The sequence below is a fragment of the Myotis yumanensis genome, unplaced genomic scaffold (assembly GCF_028538775.1).
Source record: "Myotis yumanensis isolate MYYU_CA2020_CCGP unplaced genomic scaffold, mMyoYum1.0.hap1 SCAF_7, whole genome shotgun sequence".
NCBI classification, from domain to species: Eukaryota; Metazoa; Chordata; class Mammalia; order Chiroptera; family Vespertilionidae; genus Myotis; species Myotis yumanensis.
The window spans coordinates 15,825,889-15,851,064 of record NW_027223758.1 but is presented as its reverse complement, the minus strand read 5'-3'; the positions used below and the strand labels follow the sequence as shown (position 1 = coordinate 15,851,064).

Below are 25,176 nucleotides of genomic sequence, written 5' to 3'. Positions count from 1 at the left end.
TACTTAAATAAATTCTGCTATGTATCTGCCATAATGCAGGCTTCTAATCCTCCTGCCTATCTCCATATAAATGATTCTGTTCAAGACCATAGATGTTTTCTTCACTAAAAGCAGTAAAGCTCTTTTAGATGAAATGTCTAAAAACATCTTGTAATAACTTGGAGCATGCTGGCAAGAGTAGTCACTTGTGACTATGTGTGAAACCCCCTCAGCCAGTCGATATTGTAATAAGCAAAAATGGTAGCATCACTCCATTATTCAGAAAAGCCAACAGCGTGCTTGTTCCTTAGGCTGCAGCATTCATTAAGAAAAGCTTACTGGGCTGAAGGCTGGAAACAGATGATAACGGGATATGATTTTCATATTTAATGCTTTCCTTGGAAGAGTATGTGTGCTACAGATTGATAGAAGAATCAACTGCTACTTTACTAAAAGACTTTCAGGTTTGCCCTATAGCTACCGATGGAATCATTCAGCCAAGAAATTAACTTTTTCTTCTTTTACCTGCTTTATATATCTGCTAAGCAGGCTGCCTGGCTGCCAGTAAATGTTATTATGCAGTTAACTGTTTGGTATTTAAGACTCTTATCAGAAAAGAAACAGAGGCCACACTATTTTGTTTTTATAGTAGGAGGAAGGTTTTAGTTTTTCTTTTTATTTCTGTGCATTAGCAGGCATTAATCTGAATTTATAGGAAGTTTTCGTTTTCCTTCCCAAAGATTAAAAAGTTAAAAAACCTAGAATTTGGCACATTCTTTAAACTATAAGGTACAAAACACCAAGCTCCAGTAACCCTGACCTATATAAAAAGGCCTTTAATGATAAATGATTTCTATGACATTAGATGTATGTCAAATATGGTATGATGTGATGTGATAGACTTACAAACCATTCAGGTAGTGTTTGTGTTTGACATTTCGTCATGAAATAATTGATGTGTTGTTAATCTATAAATTGGTTTATCTTCCTATGCCATTCCTGATAGACACATTCTTAGTGCAGCAGTGTCAGTGGTACTTAAGTACAACAGGAGACTTTTATTTTTCTATTTTACAACTGATTCCTTACTTTCATATAGTTATGTAGTCTCCTTTTCAGTCATATTTAAAATTAGGGCAGAGATACATCTCTGACAACTCCTTAAAAAAATTACATATGATAATTAGAAGAGAAGTTTTTCCTTTATACTGAAAAGTGTCATCTCCTTAAAAGCTTTGACTGTTGACTGTATGTAAGAATCAAATAGGTAATATTTTGAGAAATTTATATCTTGCCTTTTTCACTCTCCCATTGATGTTCCATCAGTTAAAAGGTAAATACATTTCAGCAAAATCATGAATTGGTTAATCCTTATTAAGTGATACTAATTCCAGGAGAGTTCCTTATCATGGGTTATGTTGTTTCTCAGTGGAAATCTGCACTCCTCTTCTTTAGGAGTCGAATGAATTAGTCTCTGCCCAGAGTCACTGGTCTCCAGAGACTGGCCTGAAACAGAGTAAAGTCTTACTGGTTGAAGTCAGTAAATAGTTTTTGAGCAAGTGTTCTGTTTGAGAAGCCACAGTAGGCCCTTCTGTGAATGCCACAATACTTGCCCTTTAGGTGCATCCCACAACGTGCTATTCTTTCTAAGGCGTGGGATAGTGTGTATAGGAGCAGACATGAGATACATGGAGAAAGAACATAGTCCTCCTCTGAAATGAGTAATCCATGGCTTGATAAGAGGAGGTGATGTTTGCTCTGCTGGCATGAAGGATGGGTAGGATTTCAGTCAGTGGGGATGTGATAGTCATTCCAGGGTTAGGAGATGCTATGAGTAAAGGAGTAGGAAAGCCCAGTGTGTAGTTTTTGCATCTGGCTAAAGTCTAGCTAGTGTTCTTGCAGGGAAGTGGTGGATAATGAGCTTGGAAAGGTACATCATGGAACTTAGTACTAGGCTCAAGAATTAAGATTTACTCCCAGAATCACATGTGTGTGTGAGGGATGGGGGCCGTAGGTGAAGAAAGGACTTGTGAACAGAGCAGCTGCATTGCAGGTGTGCAGCTAGGAAAACAAGGCTGCCAGTGCTGTGCAGGATGAGCTGGAGGAAGAAGCTTGTGGAGCTGAGGAGATCAGGGTCAGGTCAGATAGGAGGAATTCACCAAAGGCCTGAAGGGGGTGGCCATTGACGTGGAAAACACTGATGAAGGGGAGAGGATCTATCAGTTTAATGGTAATTCAGAATTATAAAAAGATATTTAATTGTGCAACTTTCAACCATAAGCATACGATTATTATGCTTATTTTATAGGAAGGCGCAGAGTAGTTAACTTGCCCAAGACTACACAACTAGGCAGAGTCAAAATTAGTAGAGTAATTTGGATGCTCTACTAAGAAAAGTCATGAAGTAGGAGTTGTGTGGGTTTTTTAAAGTAAAACTCAACCTCAGTTTTATAATATGGCATCCAATGTTTTTATGGATCTAGTGGATACTAGAATTGTATGTTCTCTTAAGTGGTCTATTCATCCCCCAAGCTTGTTTTCAGTATTAGTTTCTTAGCAATTTTTGTTGTTGTTGTTAATGGATAGCAAAAAGACAATGCTCAGGTCCCTAGTTGACTCCTCACAAATTTTACTGTAATTTAGCAATATTTCTACTAAAAGCAGAAGCGAACTTAATATTTCACAGGATGAGTACACTCTGCCAGGGCTGGGGGATCTGGGAATTTCATCACAGGCCTAAAGGCTGGTTGGGACATTCCACTTCCACTGTTGTAAACCTTTCCGCAAGGGTCATGTGGAGAATGGCTGTGCAGGTTGTTACTTCCACTTCTAATGAGAATAGTAATATTGGGTAATTATCATTGCAGAGTTGTTCTGTGTCAGGTGCTGCACTAAGCTCTTTATATTCATCAACACATTTAATACTCTCAACAATACTGGAAGTAGATACGATTATTATGCTTATTTTATCGGAAGGCGCAGAGTAGTTAACTTGCCCAAGACTACACAGCTAGGCAGAGTCAAAATTCAAACCTAGATCATATAGCTTCAGTATCCATGCTAATAGCCATCCAGCTACACTGACTTCTAAGGTAGTATGGGTGAGATGCTCTTCGAAAGTTGGGAGAAATTCTGGTCAAATAAAAGCAGCCTAGCCACTTCATATGAAATATTTCAGTTATTCATTTAAATGCTGCATTTTTACCTAAACTTGGAGAGGGTGAAATGGCCTCTCTTGGGTACTGGAGAAGCTGCCACTAATTCCAGATCCAGTGCCATGTGTCACTGATGCCCACTTGCCATGCACTCCTGATTCCTTTTGACCTAAGTCCAGAATGGCAACTCTCAAGGACCAGATGATTGTGAATCTTCCTAAGGAAGAACAAAGCCCCCAGAATAAGATTACAGTTGTTGAGGTTGGTGCTGCTGGCATGAACTGTGCCATTAGTATCTTAATGAAGGTCTTGGCAGGTGAACTTGCTCTTGTTGATATCTTGGAAGACAAATTGAAGGGACAGATGATGGATCTCCAACGTGGCAGCCTTTTTCTTAGAACACCAAACATTGTCTCTGGCAAAGACTATAATAGGACTGCAAACTCCAAGCTGGTTATTATCACAGCTGGGGCATGTCAACAAGGGGGACAGAGCTGCTTTATTTTGGTCCAGAGTAGTGTGAACATCTTTAAACTCATCATTCCTAATACACCCCCAACTTCAACTTGCATATTGTTTCCAATCCAGTGGATATCTTGACCTATGTGGCTTCGAAGGTAAACAGCTTTCCCAAAGACCGTGTTATTGAAAGTGGTTGCTCTCTGGATTCAGCTCAGTTTCGGAACCTCATGGGTGGAAGGCTGGGAGTTCACCCATTAAGCTGTCATGGATGGGTCCTTGGGGAGCATGAAGATGCTCGTCTGCCTTTAGAGTGGTGAATATTGCTGGTGTCTCCCTGAAGAATTTGCACCCTAATTTAGGCACCGACGGAGACAAGGAACAGTGGAAAGAAGCTCACAAATAGGTGGCTGACAATGCTTATGAGGTGATCAAACTGAAAGGCTACACATCCTGGGCCACTGGACTATCTGTGGCAGCTTTGGCAGAAAGTATAATGAAGAATCTTAGGTGGGTGTATCCAGTTTCCACCATGATTAAGGGTCTCTGTGGAATAAAAGAAGACGACTTCCTTAGTGTTCCTTGTCCCTTGGGACAGAATGGGATTTCAGACATTGTGAGGGACTCTGACCCTTTAGGAAAAGGCTCGTATGAAGAAGAGTGCGGGTACACTTTGGGGGACCCAAAGAGAGCTGCAGTTTTAAAGTCTTCTGATGCACCACTCTACTGTCTAGGCTACAGCAGGATTGTGGTTGGAGATTGTGCGTGTTGTCCTTTTTTCCTGATCTGTGACTAAAGCAGCAATAAGACAGCCTAGGGAAAAACATCAATTTCCTAAAGGTAGATAGTAATGGTTCATCAATCCCTGCAGCTATATCCTGGATGGTACTTACCTTGTGTTGTCCTGAACTGGTTAGTGTGAAATAGTTCCACCTCCTCAAAGGCACCACTTCCAGTGTTGCACATGCTACAGTTGCCCTTCAAACTAGATGTATGTCTGCTGTGTGTTATATAATTAGTGGCTCCTTTACCCAGCATGCCTAGTCCAACTTTTTTCTCCAATTAATCACATCCTAGGATCCAATGTGTAAATACGATAGTGCATGTCTTGTAGGTAACTATTCTAAAAGATCTTATTTTGTGTATTATATATGTCAGAATAGTGTACATTGCTGTGTAATAGAAGAATAAGTCTATGTATAAATAATGTAGCCAACTATCCAAATGTCATACCAACTAAAACACCAAATAAACTGACCAGTAAAAAAGAAAAGGTCTCCTTGGTGCTAAAATATTCCAGCCAAATCAGGTGAGCCATGGAAAGAGTGCCTGTCTCTAAACTGCTCATGTTTATGATAAAAAGATCAGCTGTTTGAATTGGCTGTGGAGGGTAGAAAAAATACCTGCAAGCTCAACTGAAGAACTTCAAGGGAGAAGACAGATGTGCACCTAACGTGCAGTGGCTTCACCTGGCTCCACTCTGGCTGCTGCCTTCAGGCCAGGAGGCACAGGTGCTCGCAGGAGGACACTGTGGCCTGCACTGAGATGTTGAGAGCCCTAGGGATTTGGGCCTGGCCCTGTCATACCTTCTATAGGAAAGGACAGTGGGGGAGGGGCAAGATTGATAGATTATTACTTAAAGTTATCTATATAAGCCCCAATTTCTCACTCTTACTAGCCCACAGTGCTTCCTTCACCAACAGTCTTCTTGAATCACTGCTCAGTTATAAACACTCCAAGCCCCAGTGTGGGGCCCTGAGAGGTTGCCCAGGTTTCTAATACCAAGCTGTTGTGCCTTCATGGGGTGGTGACCACTCAGCTCTGCTGTCCTCAAAGTTGTGATTTCATTTGACCTAGAGTGATGACAAGTTGAAAAGTAGTCTTTCTGTGTTCAGCTGGGACCTCTTTTAACAGCCTTTTTATTTACGTGTTTCTGTTCGGAAAACAATGAGAAACTGAACAGTTTTTCAAGTCCTGGCCCTAAAACTAGATCTGCCACCCTTTTTTCAGGAGAGGGTAGAAACCTTCTTTCCAGGCTCACAGGACTATGAGCTCACACAGGGCATGACCTCGGCCCCTTCCCCTACTTCACCTGGTGAGTGATAGTGGCCTGCCCACCGCAAAGAGGAAGGGGAGAGCTGTTCTTTAAGCCTGTGTGCATTCCATTCAGATGAAGTCCAAACTCTTCAACTCCTGCTTCCTTTTGGGGGTGCCTTCCACATGGGTGGTAGGGAGTGTGGCTCAGATTTATAGCTAACACTTGCATTGGTCTTACTATGTTTCATGCACTGTTCTAAGGACTTTTCTATATAAATATATATAAATATACACACAAGCATATATATATATATATATATATATATACTCATTGCAACAGCTTTACAAAGTAAGGACTGTTTTTATACCCATTTTACAGATTAGGAAATGGAGGCCCAATGAAGTAAAGTAATTTGTCCCCAGATCACACAACTGGTTAGTGGAAGAGTTAGTTTTCAGATCCCAGAAGACTGGTCCAGAGCCTTAATTAATAAATATATCAACTCATTTATCAGTTACTAGAAGAAAGGTTTCACTTAGGAAATGCTGGTAGGGTGTCTTTCTTTAAGGGTTTTAGCCTTCTCTCATAGTCAAGAATGAAAATAATATTTTTAAAACTTACCTTTTGTGGAGCCATTTGTATATACAACTGTCATTGCTTTGCTCTTCTCAGTACTGTAGTGGAATTATGGGACAAGTATGTTGTGTATCAAAAGCTCTTACAAGTGAAGGAATTGCACATTGTATAGTGAAGTGATAGGAAGGAGAGAGTGAATGAGAAGGGGGAAAGGAAACAAGTCATTTCAGCAATAGGAAGACACATTTTGTGGGAAACACTGCTTCTTTTCTCCCTCTGATGGTATAAGGGATTACAGAAGCTGCCACAGAACAAGTATTGATTTCTTGTTCTTTGGAAGACTTTCTAAACTTATATTCTATTAAATACTGTATTATTAGAAAAAGACAGTCTTTCTCATACAGTGTGAAAATAATGTGTGTGTGCCTAGAACTTTTTTGGAAAGGAATCTGGCAATAACTATCACAGTTAAATATGCACATACGCTTATTTTAGCCATCCCCCTTTTGGTAATCATCTAGAAATAAAAGCTCCAGTTAATTTAATAGTGTAATACAGTAAGACAGTTTAAATGTTTGAAGAAGGAATGGACAGGTGGTTAATGCATTTTAAGAAGAAGGAGCCTGCCTGTGGATGAGATTGCTCTTTTAATTGTGGTAGACTATGAGTTGCTTTTATCCTTACTAAAATCTCTCAGAATTAGAAAATGGAGTTGGAGTTCTGTCTCTCTGATGTAGATCTGCACATTACTTTTGTGAACAGGGAACTATAAGAGATACATTTATATCCCGAGCCACCCTGTTTGGGAATTAGGGAGAATAAATAGGGCATTTTAAATTGCACTGTAAAAGAAAGGGCTCTTGTCTTGCTATTCTGTGTCATTTGCCAAGCATCTGTTCTTTACTTGAAAATCATGACTTAACTTTGTATTGTTTTGATCAAAGCAGTGGTTTAGGCCTAAGGGTGTTTGGAAAAGGTTGATACTAGGGCAGTGATGGCGAACCTATGACACACGTGTCAGAGGTGACACGCGAACTCATTTTTTTGGTTGATTTTTCTTTGTTAAATGGCATTTAAATATATAAAATAAATATCAAAAATATAAATCTTTGTTTTACTATGGTTGCAAATATCAAAAAATTTCTATATGTGACACGGCACCAGAGTTAAGTTAGGGTTTTTCAAAATGCTGGCACGCCGAGCTCAAAAGGTTCGCCATCACTGTACTAGGGTGTGTGTGTATGTATTTTTTGAAAATCACCTACTGGTCCAATTTAGGGATGCTGAATTTCTCTTGAAACTTCTATCTGCTTTTCTCCTACACTTCTCATGTACACTACATGGACTTGATTTTATGTATCAGGTACAAGTTTCATTTAGAGTCTATTTAGTAGATCTGAGTTTGTATTGGTTGAACTTAGTAAGAAATTAGACATAGACTTCAGATTCATTATTGGGGATTTTTATGTTGCTGTTGTTTCAAAAAAGCTATGGTACCCAGCATGTGTGGCTCAATGTAATTCTTAGGTTTTTCTTTGTATAAGATCATATTATTTGCAAATAGAGGTAGTATCTCTTTTTTTAAAAATAAATCTTTATTGTTGAAAGTATTACATATGTCCTCTTTTTCCCCATTGCTCTCTCCAACCCCTCTTCCCCCCCAAAGCCCTCACCACCCTACTGCCTTGTCCATGGGTTATGCACATACATACATGAGTTCATTGGTTGATCCCCGCCGCCCCTCCAACCCTCCCATGCATTCCCTCTGAGGTTTGACAGTCTGATTGATGTCTCCACGTCTCTGGGTCTATTTTTGTTCATTAGTTTATGTTGTTCATTAGATTCCACATATGAGTGAGATCATGTGATATTTATCTTTCTCTGACTGGCTTACTTCACTTAGCATAATGCTCTCTAGTTCCATCCATGCTGTTGCAAATGCATAGTATTTTTCTTTTTCACAGCTGCATAGTATTCCATTGTATAGATGTACCACAGCTTTTTAATCCATTCCTCTGCTGATGGGCACTTAGGCTGTTTCCAGATCTTAGCTATTTTAAATTTCGCTGCTATGAACATAGGGGTGTATATCTCTTCTTTCTTTGCAATCTAGATTCCTTTCATTTCTTTCTTTTCTTTCTTTTTTTTTTTTTTTTTTTTTGATTATTTATTTTTTTGCCTTACTGCCCTGGCTATAATCTCAGAGCAGTGTTAAATAGAAGTGATAAGAGTAGACATTCTCATGTTAATCCTGATCTTATGGAGGAAGCTTTCAGTCTTTCACCATTGACTATGATGTATGCTAGGGGTTTTTTATAGATGTACTTATCTGGTTGAGGGATTTCCCTTCTATTTCTAGCTTGTTGCATGTTTGTTTGTTTTTTATCATGAATACATGTTGGACTTTGTCTAATGATTTTTCTGTCTTTGGAGCTTTTGCCTTTATTAATATAGTATATTGCATTACTTGATTTTCATATGTTGAACCAAATTTACATTCCTGAGATAAATCCCACTTGGTCCTGGTATAAGATCCCATTTCTGTGTTGCTGAATTTAGTTTACTAGTATTATGTTAAGAATTTTTACATTGGTTTGTGCCCACTCAGGGATATAAAAGAAAATTTTTACATCTGTATTCATAAGAAATATTGGTCTGTACTTCTCTTTTTAATAATGTCTTTGTTCGGTTTCAGTGTCATAGACTGGCCTCATAGAGTTAGTTGAGACATATTTCTTCCTTGCTTGTTTTTAAAAGAGTTTATGAAGGATTGGTGTTAATTCTTTTTTTTTCAGGGTTGTGGCCTGGTGAGGGATCTCCCTGTGGGTTGCAGATGTCCCTTTTGTTCTGTGTCCTCACATGGCCTTTCTTTGGTGGCTGGGTCCAGAGAGTGTGTGCTCGTGGTGGTGTCTCTTCTTACAAGGACACTAATTCTATTGCTTTAGGGTCCTGCTCTTATGACCTCATTTAACTTTAATTACTTTCTTAGAAGCCCCATCTATAGATATAGCCACACTAGGCTTCAACCTAGGAATTTTGGAAGAACACAAACATTCACTCCATTACATAGTCTATAGTCTCCTTGGAGAAAGATGAATGAGAAGTTGTAAATAAAAGCTACCTGAAACAATTTTCATTTGCGTACAGTATTATCAGTGTACAAATGACAGGGTTGGAGATGTAGACCCCTTTCTGAGATCTCAAAATAGGTTTCCATCCCCGCCCCCCCCCCCATTTTTTTCTGGGACTTATTTAGGTGTTTTGTTTTTTTTGGTTAGTTGGTATTTAAAAATAAGTCTTGAATCTTATTTTTGATTCAAGACATCTTTGATTCACTCTGCTTATTCCTGCCACTTCTGTTGTTCATTTTCTAATCATGTTCTCTGCTTTTTATTTTTTATGTTTTAATATATTTTTAATTTATTGAGACTTGATTTGTGGCCTAACATATCCTGTAAAATGTTCCATGTACACTTAGAAGATTATGCAGTCTAAGTATTCTGTTGGTAGGTGGAGTCTTCTGTATATCTGTTAGGTCTAGTTGGTTTATAGTTGTTCAAGTTCTTATTTTCCTATTGGTCTTCTGTTTAGTTGTTTTATTCATTATTGAATGTGGAGTATTGACGTACCTATTATTGTTAAATTGTCGATTTCTCCTTTAAATGCTCTCAGTTTTTGCTTCATGTATTTTAAGACTTGGTTGTTACTTATACAATATGTTTCTAATTGCAATGTCTTTTCCACAAATTATCCCTTTTATCAGAAACTATCCATTGTCTCTAATAACAATTGTGTGTCTTAAAGTCTATTTTGTCTGATATTAGCATAGCCACTCCAGCTTTCTTTTGGTTACTGTTTGCATAGTAACACTATTTTTTTTCATGAGGCTCTGTTCATGTCTTTTCCCTTCCCTGTGTTTTCATCCTGTTTATATCTTTGAATCTAAAATAATGTTGTCAGCAAATAGTTAGATCATGATTTTTAATCCATTCTGCCGATCTCTAACTTTAATTGTATTATTGAGTCTACTTAAATTTAATGTAATCACAGGGAAGGTAGGAATTGCATCTGCCATTTTGCTCTTTGTTATCTATATATTTATGGTTTTTTGTGGGGTTTTTTAGTCCTCCAAAACTGCCTTCTTTTGCATTAAATAAATACTTTCTAGTGTACCATTTTATTTATTTATTTATATTATTATTATTATTATTATTATTATTATTATTTTTAGAGAGAGAGGAAGGGAGAGATATAGGTAGGAACATCGATGAGAGAGAAACATCATTGACCAGTTGCCTCCTACATGCACCCCTACTGGGGATTGAGCCCGCAACCTGGGCATGTGGGAATCGAACCAGTGACCTTTTGGTTCCTGGATCGATGCTCAACTGCTGAGCCACACCAGCTGGGCTCTAGTGTACCATTTTAATTGCCTGTTATTTCTTTTAATGTGGGTTATAATTTATGTTTTAGTTTATAATAATCCAATTTGCATTAATACCAACTTAATTTCAATAGAATGCAATAACTATAATTCTGTATAGCTTCAATTCTTTCCTGCTCCTTTGTGATGTTATTGTAATACAAACTATGTCTTTATATCTTATACTAGGGGCCCAGTGCACAAATTCGTGCACCTTGAAAGGAACTGTGGACGGAGAGGCTGTGGTGAGCACAGGGGCGGGTCTCGGCCTATCCTCCATGCCGCTGCCTGGCCCCTTCCACTGTGACCCCTGGTCCCATGTCTGCCAGCAGCCCCGTTCCCACTGCTGCTGCTCCCATGCACTGACTTCGCTGGCCCTGCTCACACCCACTGATGGTGCAGAGTGATTGGGGCTGGCACCAGCAGTGGGTGCGAGTGGGGCCGGCGCTGTCAGCGGGTGCGATTGGCGGCTGCTGCCCTAATCACCCCTCAGGAGCAGGGAGAGGTGCAGAAGCCCTCAGGGGCGATCGGGGCCGGCAGCTGCTGCTCGCACACACTGATGGTGCTGAGTGATCGAGGCCGGTGCCGGGCACTGGCAGCGGGTGTGAGCGGGGCTGGTGCTGGCAGCAGGTGCAAGCACCAGGCAAGACTGTAGTACACGGGAGCAAAGAATTTTCAGTAACCACCAGAGGCTTGCCCCGATGACAGTGACTGGCGCCCTGCCTTGGTCTAGCGCCCCTGCTCACCTGCTCCACCATCCCGCCGCAGCCAATGCTTACCATGTTCTGCATTCTGCCACCTGCTGCCAACACCTGCCATGTTGCGCATGTGTCCCCTGGTGGTCAGTGCACATCATAGCAACTGGTTGTTCAGTTGTTCGGTTGTTCTGCCGTTCGGTCTATTTGCATATTAGGTTTATATAGATAGATAGATAGATAGATGCTTCTCATCAACATAGATCTATAATCATTGCTTAATGCAGTTGTCTCTTAAATTATATAGAGGAGCAAAGAGAGTTACAAACAAAAACATATTTATGCTATTTTGTATATTTACCAATATAGTCACCCTTACTAGTGCTATTATTTCTTAGACTTTGAGCTACTGTAGAGTGTCCTCTCATTTCAGCCTTAAGGACATCCTGTAGTACTTCTTGTAGGACAGGTATGGTAGTGACAGATTCTCTGTTTTTGTTTAGCAAATAATGCCTTAATTTCTCCTTCATTTCTGTAGGAATGTTTTGGTGGATATAGAATTCTTGATTGACCGTCTTTTTCTTTCAGCACTTTATGTTATCCTATTCCCTACTGGCCTTCACAGTTTCTAATGAGAAATCACCTGTTAATCATTTTGAAGATCCCTTGTATGTGAGGAATAACTTCTCTATTTTTGCTTTTAAGACTCTCCCTCCTTCTTTGACTTTCAATAGTTTGATTATTGATGTGCTTAGGTGAGGATATCTTTGAATTTATTATACTTGGACTTTATTGAGCTTCTTAGATATTTAGAATAATGCTTTTTTCTAAATTTGAGAAGTTTTCACGATAATTTTTAATTTATTTTATTCTTTTATTTTTAAAATATTTATTGTTGAGAGTATAGATACCCCCCTCCCCACCTTACCCCTCTCCATCTGTGCTTTCTTCTTTATTTCTCTAGTTATAGGACTTCCATTTTACCAGTTTTCAGGTGGTTCTGAATGATGGTTGTTCTCTATTTTAGTTGTAATTTTGATGTGGTTGTAGGAGGCAGTGAATACCAGCAAATGCCACTATCTTGGTTCTCCTCATGATCATTTAAAAGAAATTATTTCTGCACCTTTCTCTTTATCTTCCCCTTCTGAGGCTTTCATTAGGCATAGGTTGATAAGTTTGATGGTATCCCACGAGTTTCTGAAACTCGTTAAGTTGTCTTCATTCCTTTTTATTTTTTTCAGTCTGGATAATCTTAATTGACTTATAGGCAGGCCCATTGATTCTTTCTTCTGCCTGTTCATATCTGATATTGAGCCCCTGTAGTGAATTTTTTTATTCTGGCAATTGTACTTTTCAATTGCAGAATTTCTGTTTGATTCTTTTAAAAAATATAATTTCTATCTCTTTATTGATAGTCTCTGTTTAGACATTATTCGAATACTTTAGTCTTCAGACATGCTTTCCTTTAGTTCCTTGAACATATTTAAAATTGCTAATTTAAAGCCTTTGCCTAGTAAGTCCACTGAATGGGCTTTCTGCTCCCCCATCTTCCAGTGTATAGACCAGTGATGGCGAACCTATGACACGCGTGTCAGAGGTGACACGCCAACTCATTTTTTTGGTTGATTTTTCTTTGTTAAATGGCATTTAAATATATCAAATAAATATCAAAAATATAAGTTTTTGTTTTACTATGGTTGCAAATATCAAAAAATTCCTATATGTGACACGGCACCAGAGTTAAGTTAGGGTTTTTCAAAATGCTGACACGCCGAGGTCAAAGGTTCACCATCACTGGTATAGACCATACTTTCTGGCTTCCTTTAATATCTCATAATTTTCTGAGGATGTTTGGACATTTTAAATAATAAAATATGGCTACTCTGAACATCAGATTCTCCCCCTCTATCCTGCCCCCCCCCCCCCGAATTTGTTATTGCTGTTTGTTTGGTGACTTTCTGAACTTTGCCATGTATGATCACTGAAGTTTCTGTTCAATTAGCTTAGTGACCAGCTAATGATTAGACAAAACTTTCTTTAAATGTCTGAAACCAGTAAGTTGCACACTCTTTGGCAAAGGGCTTTAGGTGTATGTTGGGGCACACCTTCAACACTCATCCAGGCAGTTTAAAACTTTACCTTAGTCTTCACTTCATGCTTGTACAAAGCCTCAAGGTCAACCTCAGGTGAAAGCTTAGGCCCTTCTCAGACTTTTCCTGAGCATGCTCACAGCCCTTACATGTGGCTGATTATCTAGATTTCAAGCCTTTTAAAGCCCACTATGGATATCACATTTACCAGCTTTTCCTCTTAAGACTTTTTTAGTTGCCCAGCTGTTATCCGCTGCCTTAGGAAGCCTCAGTGTTAAAAACTTGCCTCTGATTATTTTCAATAAATCCCCCCAGAGAAAAAGCAGTTTACAATGTGTCGGGTCTATGTCCAGTCAAATAAAGACAGTCTGGTGCTGTCTTCCAGGGTAACACCAGACAGTTCAAATAATGGCAGTTCTCTGGGAATGGGGCTTGGAATGAGTTCTAATCCTGCTCTGCTCCATTCAGTGTCTGCTAGGCTGCTGTTTTACAAGCTGTAGTTTCAGGCTATTAATTTTCAAGGTTACCACAGATTTGAGGTGGGGAAATGGAAATAAAGCAAGTTAAAAACACCATAAATTCTTCCCAGATAGCTGCAAGCCTTTGGTTAATTTTCGGAGTTCTGAAAAGATATCCTAAAGATGTTTTCCAGCATTATTACTTCTTCTATGGAGCAGACAATTTTGAGAGGTCCTTATTCCACAATTTCTCTGACATCCCTCTTCATTTTTTAAAATCTTTGTTGTTGAGAGTACTACATGTGTCCCCCATTCTCCCCCCACTTCCACCTCCACTCAGTTCCCACCCCTCCTCACGCCCCAGGCCTTCACTACACTATTCTCTGTGTCTGTGGATTATGCATATATGCATGTAAATTCTTTGGTTATTCTCTGCCCTCCTCTTCCCTCTGAGATCTGTCAATCTGTTCCATGCTTCCATGCCTTTGGACCTATTTTGTTCGTCAGTTTTTGTCCTTTAGATTCCACATATAAGTGAAATCATGTGATACTTATCTTTCTGTGACTGACTTAAACAAAATAAGCCTGTTCATTTATTTTTAACTTCAAGGTTGTTTCTTTCATTTTGGGGAGAAGAAGAGACAACATACTCGAAGAGAAGGAAGACCTAGATTCTGTTGCAACTATGTGTATGACATTTTCTCTCTTAAATTTTGGATCCCAGTTTTCCATCTGAAGAGGAGGGATGCAAATATACTTTCCCATCAATTCTGTGGGACTCTCTGAACTAAATTCTATTATGTATATGGAGATACTTTGGTCCCTTTGGAAGAAAAGCTTCATAACTGTTACTTCTAGTTCTTCCCATCTGTGTCCTTCATCAAACCACTAAACCAATTGCTTATTTTTCTCTGCCTTCACTCCTTCCTCCCCCTCACCACTTTTTTTAGGAAAGAGAAAATGTTCTCCCTGTAGACATGCCGGTAAATTTAAATTGCTTTAAATATCTTTAAAAGTACTTGAAAACGTTCAGAAAAAAACTGTTATTTGCCCTTTGACTGGAAATTATTATTATTTTACGCATATGCAGTATATTTTAATGTAATCTTGAATGTGATTATTAAAAGTTTTTATATTATACATAGTACTAGAAATAGAGTTTTGAAACCTACAATAGTCATTTATATTACCCACTCCTGTCCCCCCCCCCCCCCCCCTTTTGTCAAGTATCTCCCTAGCTCCATCAATTTCAAACTTGTCTGTGGAAAGTGGTTAGAATACATGGCTTTTTAAAAAATTGTGGTCAAATAAACATAACATAAAATTTACAGTTTTAATGATGTTTAGGTATACAATTCAGTGAAATTAAGTGCATTCACATTGTTATGCAATGTGTGCATCTCTTTTTGAAAAATATAGATTTCGTAGTTCCTGAACAATATTTGCTTTTTGAACCAATGTTGTTATTAAAAGTAAGTAGTGTGGACTATACTGGATTTTGCTCTTCATTTTGAAGGAAGCTATGAGATTTATAAGATGTGGTAGTTGTTGATTTCATTGGTCATGTTTCCTTTACCTCATTTCATTTCTGAAAACAACTTGAACAACCTAATTATTCGTGCACAATAAATATGCTTAACTCCCATCTCTTTTGGTGCTGTAGGTTGCAGTGCAGGCAGGAATTAACTCAGAAACAGCCATGTCAAGAGGATTGTATCAACCAGCAACAAGCTTTATGGGCTGCCAAATGTCAGCCGTCTCAAGCATTGGAGATTTCAGCATGGAGCAGGAATCTCCCCAACCCACAAAGAACTTTTCAATTCCTGACCCACATTCACACCAACAGACAGCCCAGAACTGTAATGTGACAGACAGCTATGTAGTACAAACTAATAGTGACACAGAGTGCTTAAATAAGTCTGACAAAATAGATGGAAAGACATCTCTTCAGATTGGTGAGAAAATGCTAGTCACAACCAGCGTTCTGTCTGAGGAGGAACAAACTCATTGCCTGGAGATAGGAAGCAACACATGTCATGGCAAGAGTAATTTATCTGAAGGCAAAAATTCTGCTGAACTCCATTCCCCGTTACAGGAAAGATTAAGTCCAGAGAACAGAACCACTGATTTAAAGTGTGACAGTTCCAGCAGATCAGAGGGATCGGAGAGAGAAATACTGACACAAGAACATATTGAAGTCAAGGAAGAAAGAGCCAGACCGCCTGCCTCTCCGCTATCAGTCTCGGAGTACTGTGCATCTGAAAACGAGTGTTCTCAAGACAAGCATTCCGCTGGGGAAGTTTTCTCAGGTGGGGTGAGAGGCTGAGATTATTTGCTGATTTTTGTTTGTTATTTAGTTTTGCTAGTTGGTATTGGTCTTATGTAAGAACAAAATATGCACTAATTTTAATCTTTGTCAAAAAACAAAATAGTGTCTTTGCCAACAAATTCCATTCTAATGAGTTCTTAAGTGTGCATGTGGAAATATTTTTGCAAAAAAATTATCTCATTTTTAAACCCACTGTGATATTTTAAAAAATATTTTAATGAGTTTTTATATACTATAATGAGTTGTGGATTGTTGCTACATGCTTTTAGCTGTGAAGTAATTCCGTCTGTGAGGTGGAACATCTTACCTTGCTTCTCCCTGAGGTTAGTGATCAGTAATCTAATCATATCCCCTCTTACAGATCATCTTCCTCGTGCAGACCCTGAGTCACAGAAGCCCTTCCGAAAAATGCAGGAAGAGTGGGAGGAGGACAGTTTGAACAGCAGCAGTGACCTCACCGTTTCTGTAAGTGAAGATGATCTGATTTTAAAGAGCCTGGAACCACAACCAAATCCAGGTGACAAGATGGAGGGAGAAGATGGAATAGAGGCCTTAAAATTAATCCACTCCGAGCAAGAAAGAGATGCCCCATCCACTGAAAAACATAATTGTATTTTGCAAACCCTAAGCTCTCCTGGTTCAGAAAAGGAATCCTCTACTAACTCACCAAGACAGTAAGCCATTCAATTTTTTTTCACTATTCTGTTTTTAATTATAGACATTTTTGGAGACCAGTTCACATGGAATGTATTATTGCACACTCAGTCATGAATGTGTAAGTTCCTTAAGTCTCATAAGTAGTCTTTTAGATAAGATATAATTTTATTTTTTTTTCCTTTTTTATGAAGTAGCTTTAAAAATCTGATTATTGTTGAATTTAAGGTGATTGGCAGTTTATAATCATATCCAAACAATCTCTGGTTGATTCATAAGTTATTCCCCCTACCCTCCATCTTTTTAGAAAATAAATCATTTTAAAGTTCTGATAGCACACAAGGTAGCAAACTGTTAAACTTACTAGGAATTCAGCTTTAGTGACTAAGAACTTATATCTAATTAATTTGCTTAATCCCTACATCACTTGCCAAAGTAGTATTCTGGTCATTTGATTAAATAGGAGTTAATGAATTCTTCTAAGGGTATATCTAAGCCAGCTTTCCTTTCTGAATGTAAATATGAGGACATTGAAATTTTTCATATTAACTTGGAATAACATCAGTGTTATATATTTTGTGCACTTACAGTATTTAACTCATAAAGGCTCATATATGATTTTTTTACTATTGATTGGAGATATTGGGTAAAATTGTGTAGATAGTCTGGAAACTGTTGAAAGCCAATTCTGCACTAAAACACACACACACACACACACACACACTAATAATATCAAATCTCTTTTAGGACAAGAAGGAACCTAAGTAAACAAACTAATGTAAACATCACCTTTTAAAAATGAGGAGACCAAGGCCAGGGGCATAAGGAGTGACACATAGGCCACTAGCACAGACCCTCCATAGAGCCTCCCTGACCCACACAGCCCTCAAAACTTTGTTACACCCAGAGGCTGTCATTCTTTCCTTCCAACAAACCCTACTGGAAACACTGGCAAGAGTGAAAAGCCGCCTTGGCCTGTGTGGCTCAGTGGTTGGAGTATTGTCCCATGCATTGAAGGATAATGGATTCAATTCCCGGTCAAGGGCACATACCTGGGTTGCAGGTTTGACCCCTACCTCCAGTTGAGGTGCAGCTGAGGTGTGTGCAGAAGGCAACCAATCAATGTTTTTTTCTCTCTTTCTCTTCCTCCTTCCCTTCCTTCCACTCTCTCTGAAAAAATCAAAGGAAAAAATATCCTCAGGTGAGAATTGAAAATGGCAGTATTTTATTCTTCTTGTGCCTGAATAATATTCCATTGTATACATATATTTTTTTATTCATTCATCCATCGATGGACACTTAGGTTGCTTCCATGTCTTGGCTATTGTAAGTAATGCTGCAGTGAACATGAGGATGCATATATCTTTTCAAGTTAGTCTTTTGCTTTCTTTTGAATAAATAACCAGAAGTGAAATTGCTGGATCATATAGTCATTCTATTTTTAAATTTTTGAGGAACCATCATAATGTTTTCTATAACTTCTGAACCAATTTGCAATCTCATCAACAGTGCACAAGGATAGAATTCCCTTTTCTCCACACTCTTGCTGACACTTATTTCTGGTCTTTTTAAAAAATATATATATTTTATTGATTTTTTAAAGAGAGGAAGGGAGAAGGATAGAGAGTTAGAAACATTGATGAGAGAGAAACATCAATCAGCTGCCTCCTGCACACCCCCCACTGGGGATGTGCCCACAACCAAGGTACATGACCTTGACTGGAATCGAACCCAGGACCCTTCAGTCCGCAGGCCGATGCCCATCCACTCAGCCAAACCGGTTAGGGCTCTTGTCTTTTTTATAATAGCAATTCTAATAGGTGTGAAATATCTCATTGTGGTTTTGGTTTGCATTTCCGTGATGATTAGTGATGTCAAGGACCTTTTTGTGTACTTGTTAGCCATCTATCAGATCATTCTGCACATTGTTCATTGGACTTTTTTGCTATTGAGTTATATGAGTTCTTTATATATGTTGGATATTAATCTCTTATTAGATACTAGAGGCCTGGTGCACAAAAATTTGTGCACTCGGCGGGGGTGGGGGGGTCACCTAGCCCGGCCTGTGCCCTCTCGCAGTCTGGGACCCCTCGGGAGATAATGACCTGCTGGCTTAGGCCTGCTCTCAGGTGGCAGAGGGCAGGCCCAATCCCTAGGTGCAGCCCCTGGTCAGGCTCAGAGCAGGGCCCATTTGGGAGTTGGGGCGCCGCCCCGTCATGCACAGAGCAGGGCGGATCGGGAGGTTGCGATGCCACCCTCAGTCACACTCAGGGTAGGGCCGATTGAGGGGTTGGGGCACCGCCCCCTGTCACACTCAAGGCAGGGTCGATGGGGAGGTTGCGGCGCCACCCCCTGTCACGCACAGAGCAGGGCCGATCAGGGGGTTGGGGCGCTGCCCCCTGTCACTCACAGAGCAGGGCCCATCAGGGGGTTGGGGCTCCGTACCCTGTCACACACAGAGCAGGGTTGATCAGGGGGTTGGGGAGCTCCCCCCCGTCACGCACAGAGCAGGGCCGATCAGGGGGTTGGGGCGCTGCACCCTGTCACACTCAGGGCAGGGCCAATGGGGAGGTTATGGCTCTACCCTGTCACACACAGAGCAAGGCCCGTGGAGGGGGGTTGGGGCGCCACCCTCTATCACCCACAGAGCAGGGCCGATCAGGGGCTTGGGGCGCCGCCACTGTCACACTCAGGGCAGGGCCGATGGAGAGGTTATGGCTCTACCCTGTCACACACAGAGCAGGGCCCGTGGTGGGGTAGGGGGGTTGGGGCGTCGCACCCTGTCACATACAGAGCAGGGCCGATCAGGGGGTTGGTGCGCCGCACCCTGTCAAACACAGAGCCGCAGGGCAATCGGGATTGGGGAGCTCCCCCCTATCAGGCACAGAGCAGGGCTGACCAGGGGGGTGGGGTTCTCCCCCCTATCAGGCACAGAGCAGGGCTGATCAGGGGGTTTGGGCGCTGCCCCCTGTCACGCTGATCCCGGTGCCGGGAGCCTCACTGCTCCGCTGATCCCGCTGCTGGGAGGCATATTACCCTTTTACTATATAGAATAGAGGCCTGGTGCATGGGTAGGGGCTGGCTGGTTTGCCCTGAAGGGTGTCCTGGATCAGGGTGGGGGTCCCCACTGGGGTGCCTGGCCAGTCTGGGAGAGGGGCTAAGGGCTGTTTTCCGGAAGCGGGTGACTGAAGCTCCCAACCGCTCCTTTTTCTCTCTTTTTTTTTTTTTTTATTCTGGGCCAGCTTTAGCTCTGAGGCCTCGCTGCTGAAAACATGGATACAATGTTGCGGTCCGGCTGGCTGAAGCCTGGCTGAATGAAAGCTGGTTTCTGGGGTTTTGTTTAGCTTCTATATTTGCAACATAGTTGCTTAGAGTTGCAGCTGAGAGGCCGGCAAGTGAGGCGGGGAACGTTGGAGTTTGCCGTCACTGGAGCAAGCAAGCCTCCCTGCTCGCTTCAGTGCATGGCTGCCAGCCGCCATCTTGGCTGACAGTTAATTTCCATAAGGATATGCTGATTAGCCAATGGGAAGGGTAGCGGTCGTACACCAATTACCATGTTTCTCTTTTATTAGTGTAGATAGTATTTGCAAACGTTTTCCCTCATTCTGTAGGTTGCTTTTTCATTTTGTTGATAGTTTCCTTTGCCGTGCAGAAGTTTTTTAGTTTGATATAGTTCCACTTGTTTATTTTTGTGTTTGTGGCCTGTGCTTTGGTGTTATATCCAAGAAATTGTTGCTAGGACCAATGTCAGGCAGCTTTCCCTCTATATTTTCTTCCAAGAGTTTTACAGTTTCAGGTCTTACATTTAAGTCTTTAATCCATTTTGAGTTTATTTTTGTTTATGATGTACAGTATGGATCCACTTTCATTTATTTGCATGTGGCCATCCAGTTTTTTAACACCATTTGTTGAAGAGAGAGGCTTTGTGTATTTTTCCCATTGTGTATTTTTAACACTCTTGTCAAAAACTAGTTGACTGTATATGCATGGATTTATTCTGTTCTACATATCTGTGTTTATGCCAGTACTATATTATTTTGATTACTGTAGCTTTGTAATGTTTTGAAATCAGGAAGTGTGAGTCCTCCAGCTTTGGTCTTTTTTCTCAATATCATTTTGGCTAGTCAGGGTCATTTGTGGTTCCATATGAATTTTAGGGTTTTTTTTTATTTATTTAAAAAATGCCACTGGGATTTTGCCCATGAACACAAGATATCTTTTCATTTATTTGTGTCTTCTTTAATTTCTTTCAACAGTGTTTTGTAGTTTTCAGTATACAAGTCTTTTGCCTCCTTGGTTAAGTTTATTTCTAAGCATTTTATTCTTTTTGATGCTATTGTAAATGGGATTGTTTTAGTAATTTTCTTTTTGGATTGTTCAGTGTAGAGAAATGCAACTGATTTATGTGTGTTGATTTTGTATCCTGTAATTTTACTGAATCAGAGTATAAGCATTTTAAAGTGATTTCCCTGAGAAGAACATTAGGGTGTGAGCATAAATAGGAAAGCAGACCAAGGTCTGACTCCATATTCAAGATCAGGAAGATCAGAAGGAGCCAGAAAAGGATCTGAGACGAGGCTTAGTGAAGACCAAGGAGAACCGAGGTGTGCTGCAGATACCAAGCAGAGTGTTTCCAGTAAGGTTAGAAAGATTAAAGAACCTTTTCAGGTCCCAGAGCTGGTTGGAAGAGCAGCTAGCATCCAAACTGACAGGTCATGCTCCAAGTTCCTGTGCTCTACCACATACATCACAAGCATGACAGTGATGTACTGGTCAATAGCACCACCTCTGTGCCAGGGCCTGTGTCAGCACTTTATTTATAATTATTTACTCCTATTATCAGCACCATTTTATAGAGAAGGAAACTGAGACACAGAGAGGTTATGTTCAGTCACAAAATGGCTCATCTGGATCCAGAGTCTACATTCTGAACTAGGATCCTGGGCTACCTCCTTCCTCTACTGCCTAAATAATGGCAGTATCATCAAGGATAAATTTTATAAGGTTGAATAAGGAAGATCAAGAAGCAAATTCGATTCTTTAATTAGAAAAGGGAAATAAAACTAAGCAGTTCCAGTTTGACCCTTTGCTCTGTCCATATTGATTTTTGTGCCTTCCAACCTCAGATAAGCTCATGGAGTGCTATGTGCCCTTCTTCAAGCTTGAACGAAGTACTTGCAAAGCTCCTTTGTTCTTTCTCCCTTGGAGTACTACTGAGAGCAAAATGTAGTGCTGCCTTTTAAGTCAAATGAAAGCCTTGCTTTCTCAAGGTCATAAAAAGCTGATCTCATCCAGTGATTTTGATTTTAATTTAGTCCCTCTTCAAAGTTAAATATAGAAAGTTCTTGCAGCTGAGAAAGAGTTGCTGCTGAAAATTATATTGCCTTGAATAATAGGTTACAACTGCGTTCTTTTCGAATTTACCCTAAGTTCGCTTTAAGTGGATCTGGAAGCATATTTTAGATCCAGTGTCCTTCCGAAGTGATGATGCCTTCAGATATCTTTTCTCTGTTGCTTTTCTCCTTCACCACTATCACTGTTTTTCCTGGACATGGCCTCTGCCGTTCAACATAGGTGGCCCCTGAGATATTTCTTATCACCCCATTCTGGTTTTTGTTCCCAAAGTAAGGTTGTGCATTACGCTTTTGATAAAATAACCCTATGCCAGCCAGGGGGGCTCTTAGTGTATCCCCTCATGTTCTACCTGGCATTTCATTCCCCAGCCTTGCCTGTGCCTCTCCTGTTAGCTACCTATTTTGATCTGAAAAAATCTAAGACTTTCCTTATCTTTATTTTGGTTTACACTGCAAAAGTCCAGAACCAGGCAGTATTCCTGAGATTTGATCCTCAGCAAAATAAGCAGTAATTGCAGTCATTACCACTAGGGGGGTCTGTACAGATGTTAAAAGACGTCTCCATTGACCAACTGAAACCTGGTTCCCAGCCTTTGCCAACCATCTCACCACAGGCTGCTGGCCTGAGTCAGAGGAGGTGGGTGGCCTGGAGAAAAGGCAGGTGTGGGGGATACTGAAAAGCACTTGCAGAGGTTACAGCATGAACAATTTGCTTTAACCTTTCTTGCAAGGCAGGTCTACTGATGTAAATTCCCTCAGTTTTTGTTTGATTACTTATTCTTCAATGCTCATATATATATTCAGGTTTTCATTCATCTTGAGTCAAATTTGAAAATGTATAATGTACTAGAAAGAGATCTATTTTCTAAGTTTTCACATTTGTGAGCATACTTTATATTTTAGAATGTCTACTGTGTCAATAATTATTCCCTTTTTCTCTCATAATTTTTTGTCTGCCCTGTTTTTCTATTGATCACGTCTGCATAAGATTTGTCTATTTTATTAATTTCTTCAAATAATCCAATTTGATCCCATCTATTGTCTATTTTATTAATTTCTTCAAATAATCCAATTTGATCCCATCTATTGCTTTTTAAAAATCTCATTCCTTTCTATTATTATCTTTTTAAATTTATCTTTATTGTTGAAAGTATTACAGACACCCCCTCTTTCCCCCATTGATCCCTCCCTCCCAGGCCTTCGCCACACTATTGTCTGCATCCATGGGTTGTGCATATATGCATGTAAGTTCTTTGGTTAATCTCTTCCCACCCTCCCAACCCCACCCCACCCCCTCCTTCCCTCTGAGATTCATCAGTCTGTTCCATGCTTCCATGTCTCTGGATCTGTTTTGTTCATCAGTTTATTTTGTTCATTGGATTCCACAAATAAGTGAGATCATGCGATACTTGTCTTTCTCTGACTGGCTTACTTCACTTAGCATAATCATCTCCAGGTCCATCCATGCTGTCTCAAAAGGTAAGAGATCCTTCTTTTTTACAGCTGCATAGTTTTCCATGTGTATATGTAACACAGCTTCTTTATCCACTCATCCACTGATGGGCACTTGGGCTGTTTCCAGATCTTAGCTATTGAAAATTGTGCTGCTATGAACATAGGGGTGAATATATTCTTTCTGATTGGTGTTTCATGATTCTTAGCATATATTCTTAGGAGTGGGACCACTGGGTCAAATGGCAGTTCCATTTTGAATTTTTGAGGAAGCCATACTGTTTGGCATAGTGGCTGCACTAGTCTGCATTTCCACCAGCAGTGTACTAGGGTTCTCTTTTCTCCACATCCTCACCAGCACTTGTCATTTGTTGATGGTATCCATTCTGACAGGTGTGAGGTAATACCTCATTGTCGTTTTAATTTGCATCTCTGATGGTCAGTGACCTTGAGCATTTTTCATGTGTTTCTTGGCATCTGTATGTCCAATTTGGAGAAGTGTCTATTGAGGTCCTTTGCCCATTTTTTAATTCAATTGTTTGTCTTTAAGTTGTATGAGTTCCTTATATATTTTGGATATTAACCCTTTATCAGATGTGTCATTGTCAAATATGTTCTCCCGTAGAGTGGGCTCCCTTTTCGTTTTGTTGATGGTTTCTTTTGCTGTGCAGAAGCTTTTTATTTTGATGTAGTCCCATTTGTTTATTTTCTCCTTAGTTTCCTTTGCCTTAGGAGCAGAGATGAACCACCTGCATTGTGCCCTGTCCAGATTCCTGCCCACAGAAGCCATGAGCATAGCGCATAACAAAAAGCTGTTGGTTGTTGTTTTGCACCACTAACTTTGGGTTAGCTTGTTACACAGCAGTAGATTACCAGGATAGCTGTGACTATTGGTTGAAGAAGATTAGCCATTCCAGATTTCAGGGGAGAACTGCAGTTTAAGCAAAGGCCTTGTAGACAAGGCACCATGGCCCATCTCTAGGGAACTATTGTTACTTCAACCAAAGGAGTGGCTCACGTGGCAGAGTCTAGTGCCCCTGCAGGCCAAGGACACACCCAGGGATTGCAGGGTCTTTTCCTCATCTCTTCATCCCAGACATGAGCAGCCAGCTACCTTGTCCTGCTCAGGAAAGGTGTACTTACCCGGAATTAGGGATGTGCTTGTCTGACACCCCTTGAACTCTGACACTAACAAGAAAAGCTTTTCACCTGGTTCCTAGGGTCTACCCAGGAGGGCCAGTTAGCTTTTATTGTTTTCTTACTCTCATCCTCCCTGCCTTTCCTCTACATTTAATCCATTTATTCATTTCTAATGATGATTTGTTATCATCGACTTTCTTGTTTCTTCTTTTGTCTTTGGAATTCTTTTAGCAGCTTTTTAAGTGAATGAGTATTTGAATAATGAATTGTTTCACTTCTTCACTTTAATTTAGTACTGACCCTTTGAAAGGCCCAGCAGCAATCCAGCACCATCTTTGCAGTAGTCCTGGAATATTTGATTTATAGATACTCAT

The 25,176-nt window shown here is 40.2% G+C and overlaps 1 protein-coding gene and 1 pseudogene across 3 annotated transcripts in view; both read left to right on the top strand.

The window, feature by feature from the left end:
• The window catches only part of KIZ (kizuna centrosomal protein), a 125,752-nt gene that overhangs the window by 23,783 nt on the left and 76,793 nt on the right, over window positions 1-25,176 (top strand). For all 3 annotated transcript variants that reach the window (XM_070421423.1, XM_070421424.1, XM_070421422.1), the window contains 2 exons: window positions 15,537-16,182; window positions 16,564-16,876. In XM_070421423.1, the coding sequence (XP_070277524.1) occupies window positions 15,537-16,182; window positions 16,564-16,876 (959 nt within the window). The remainder of the gene's footprint in view (window positions 1-15,536; window positions 16,183-16,563; window positions 16,877-25,176) is intronic.
• LOC139014457 (L-lactate dehydrogenase A chain pseudogene) lies at window positions 3,315-3,999 on the top strand (annotated as a pseudogene).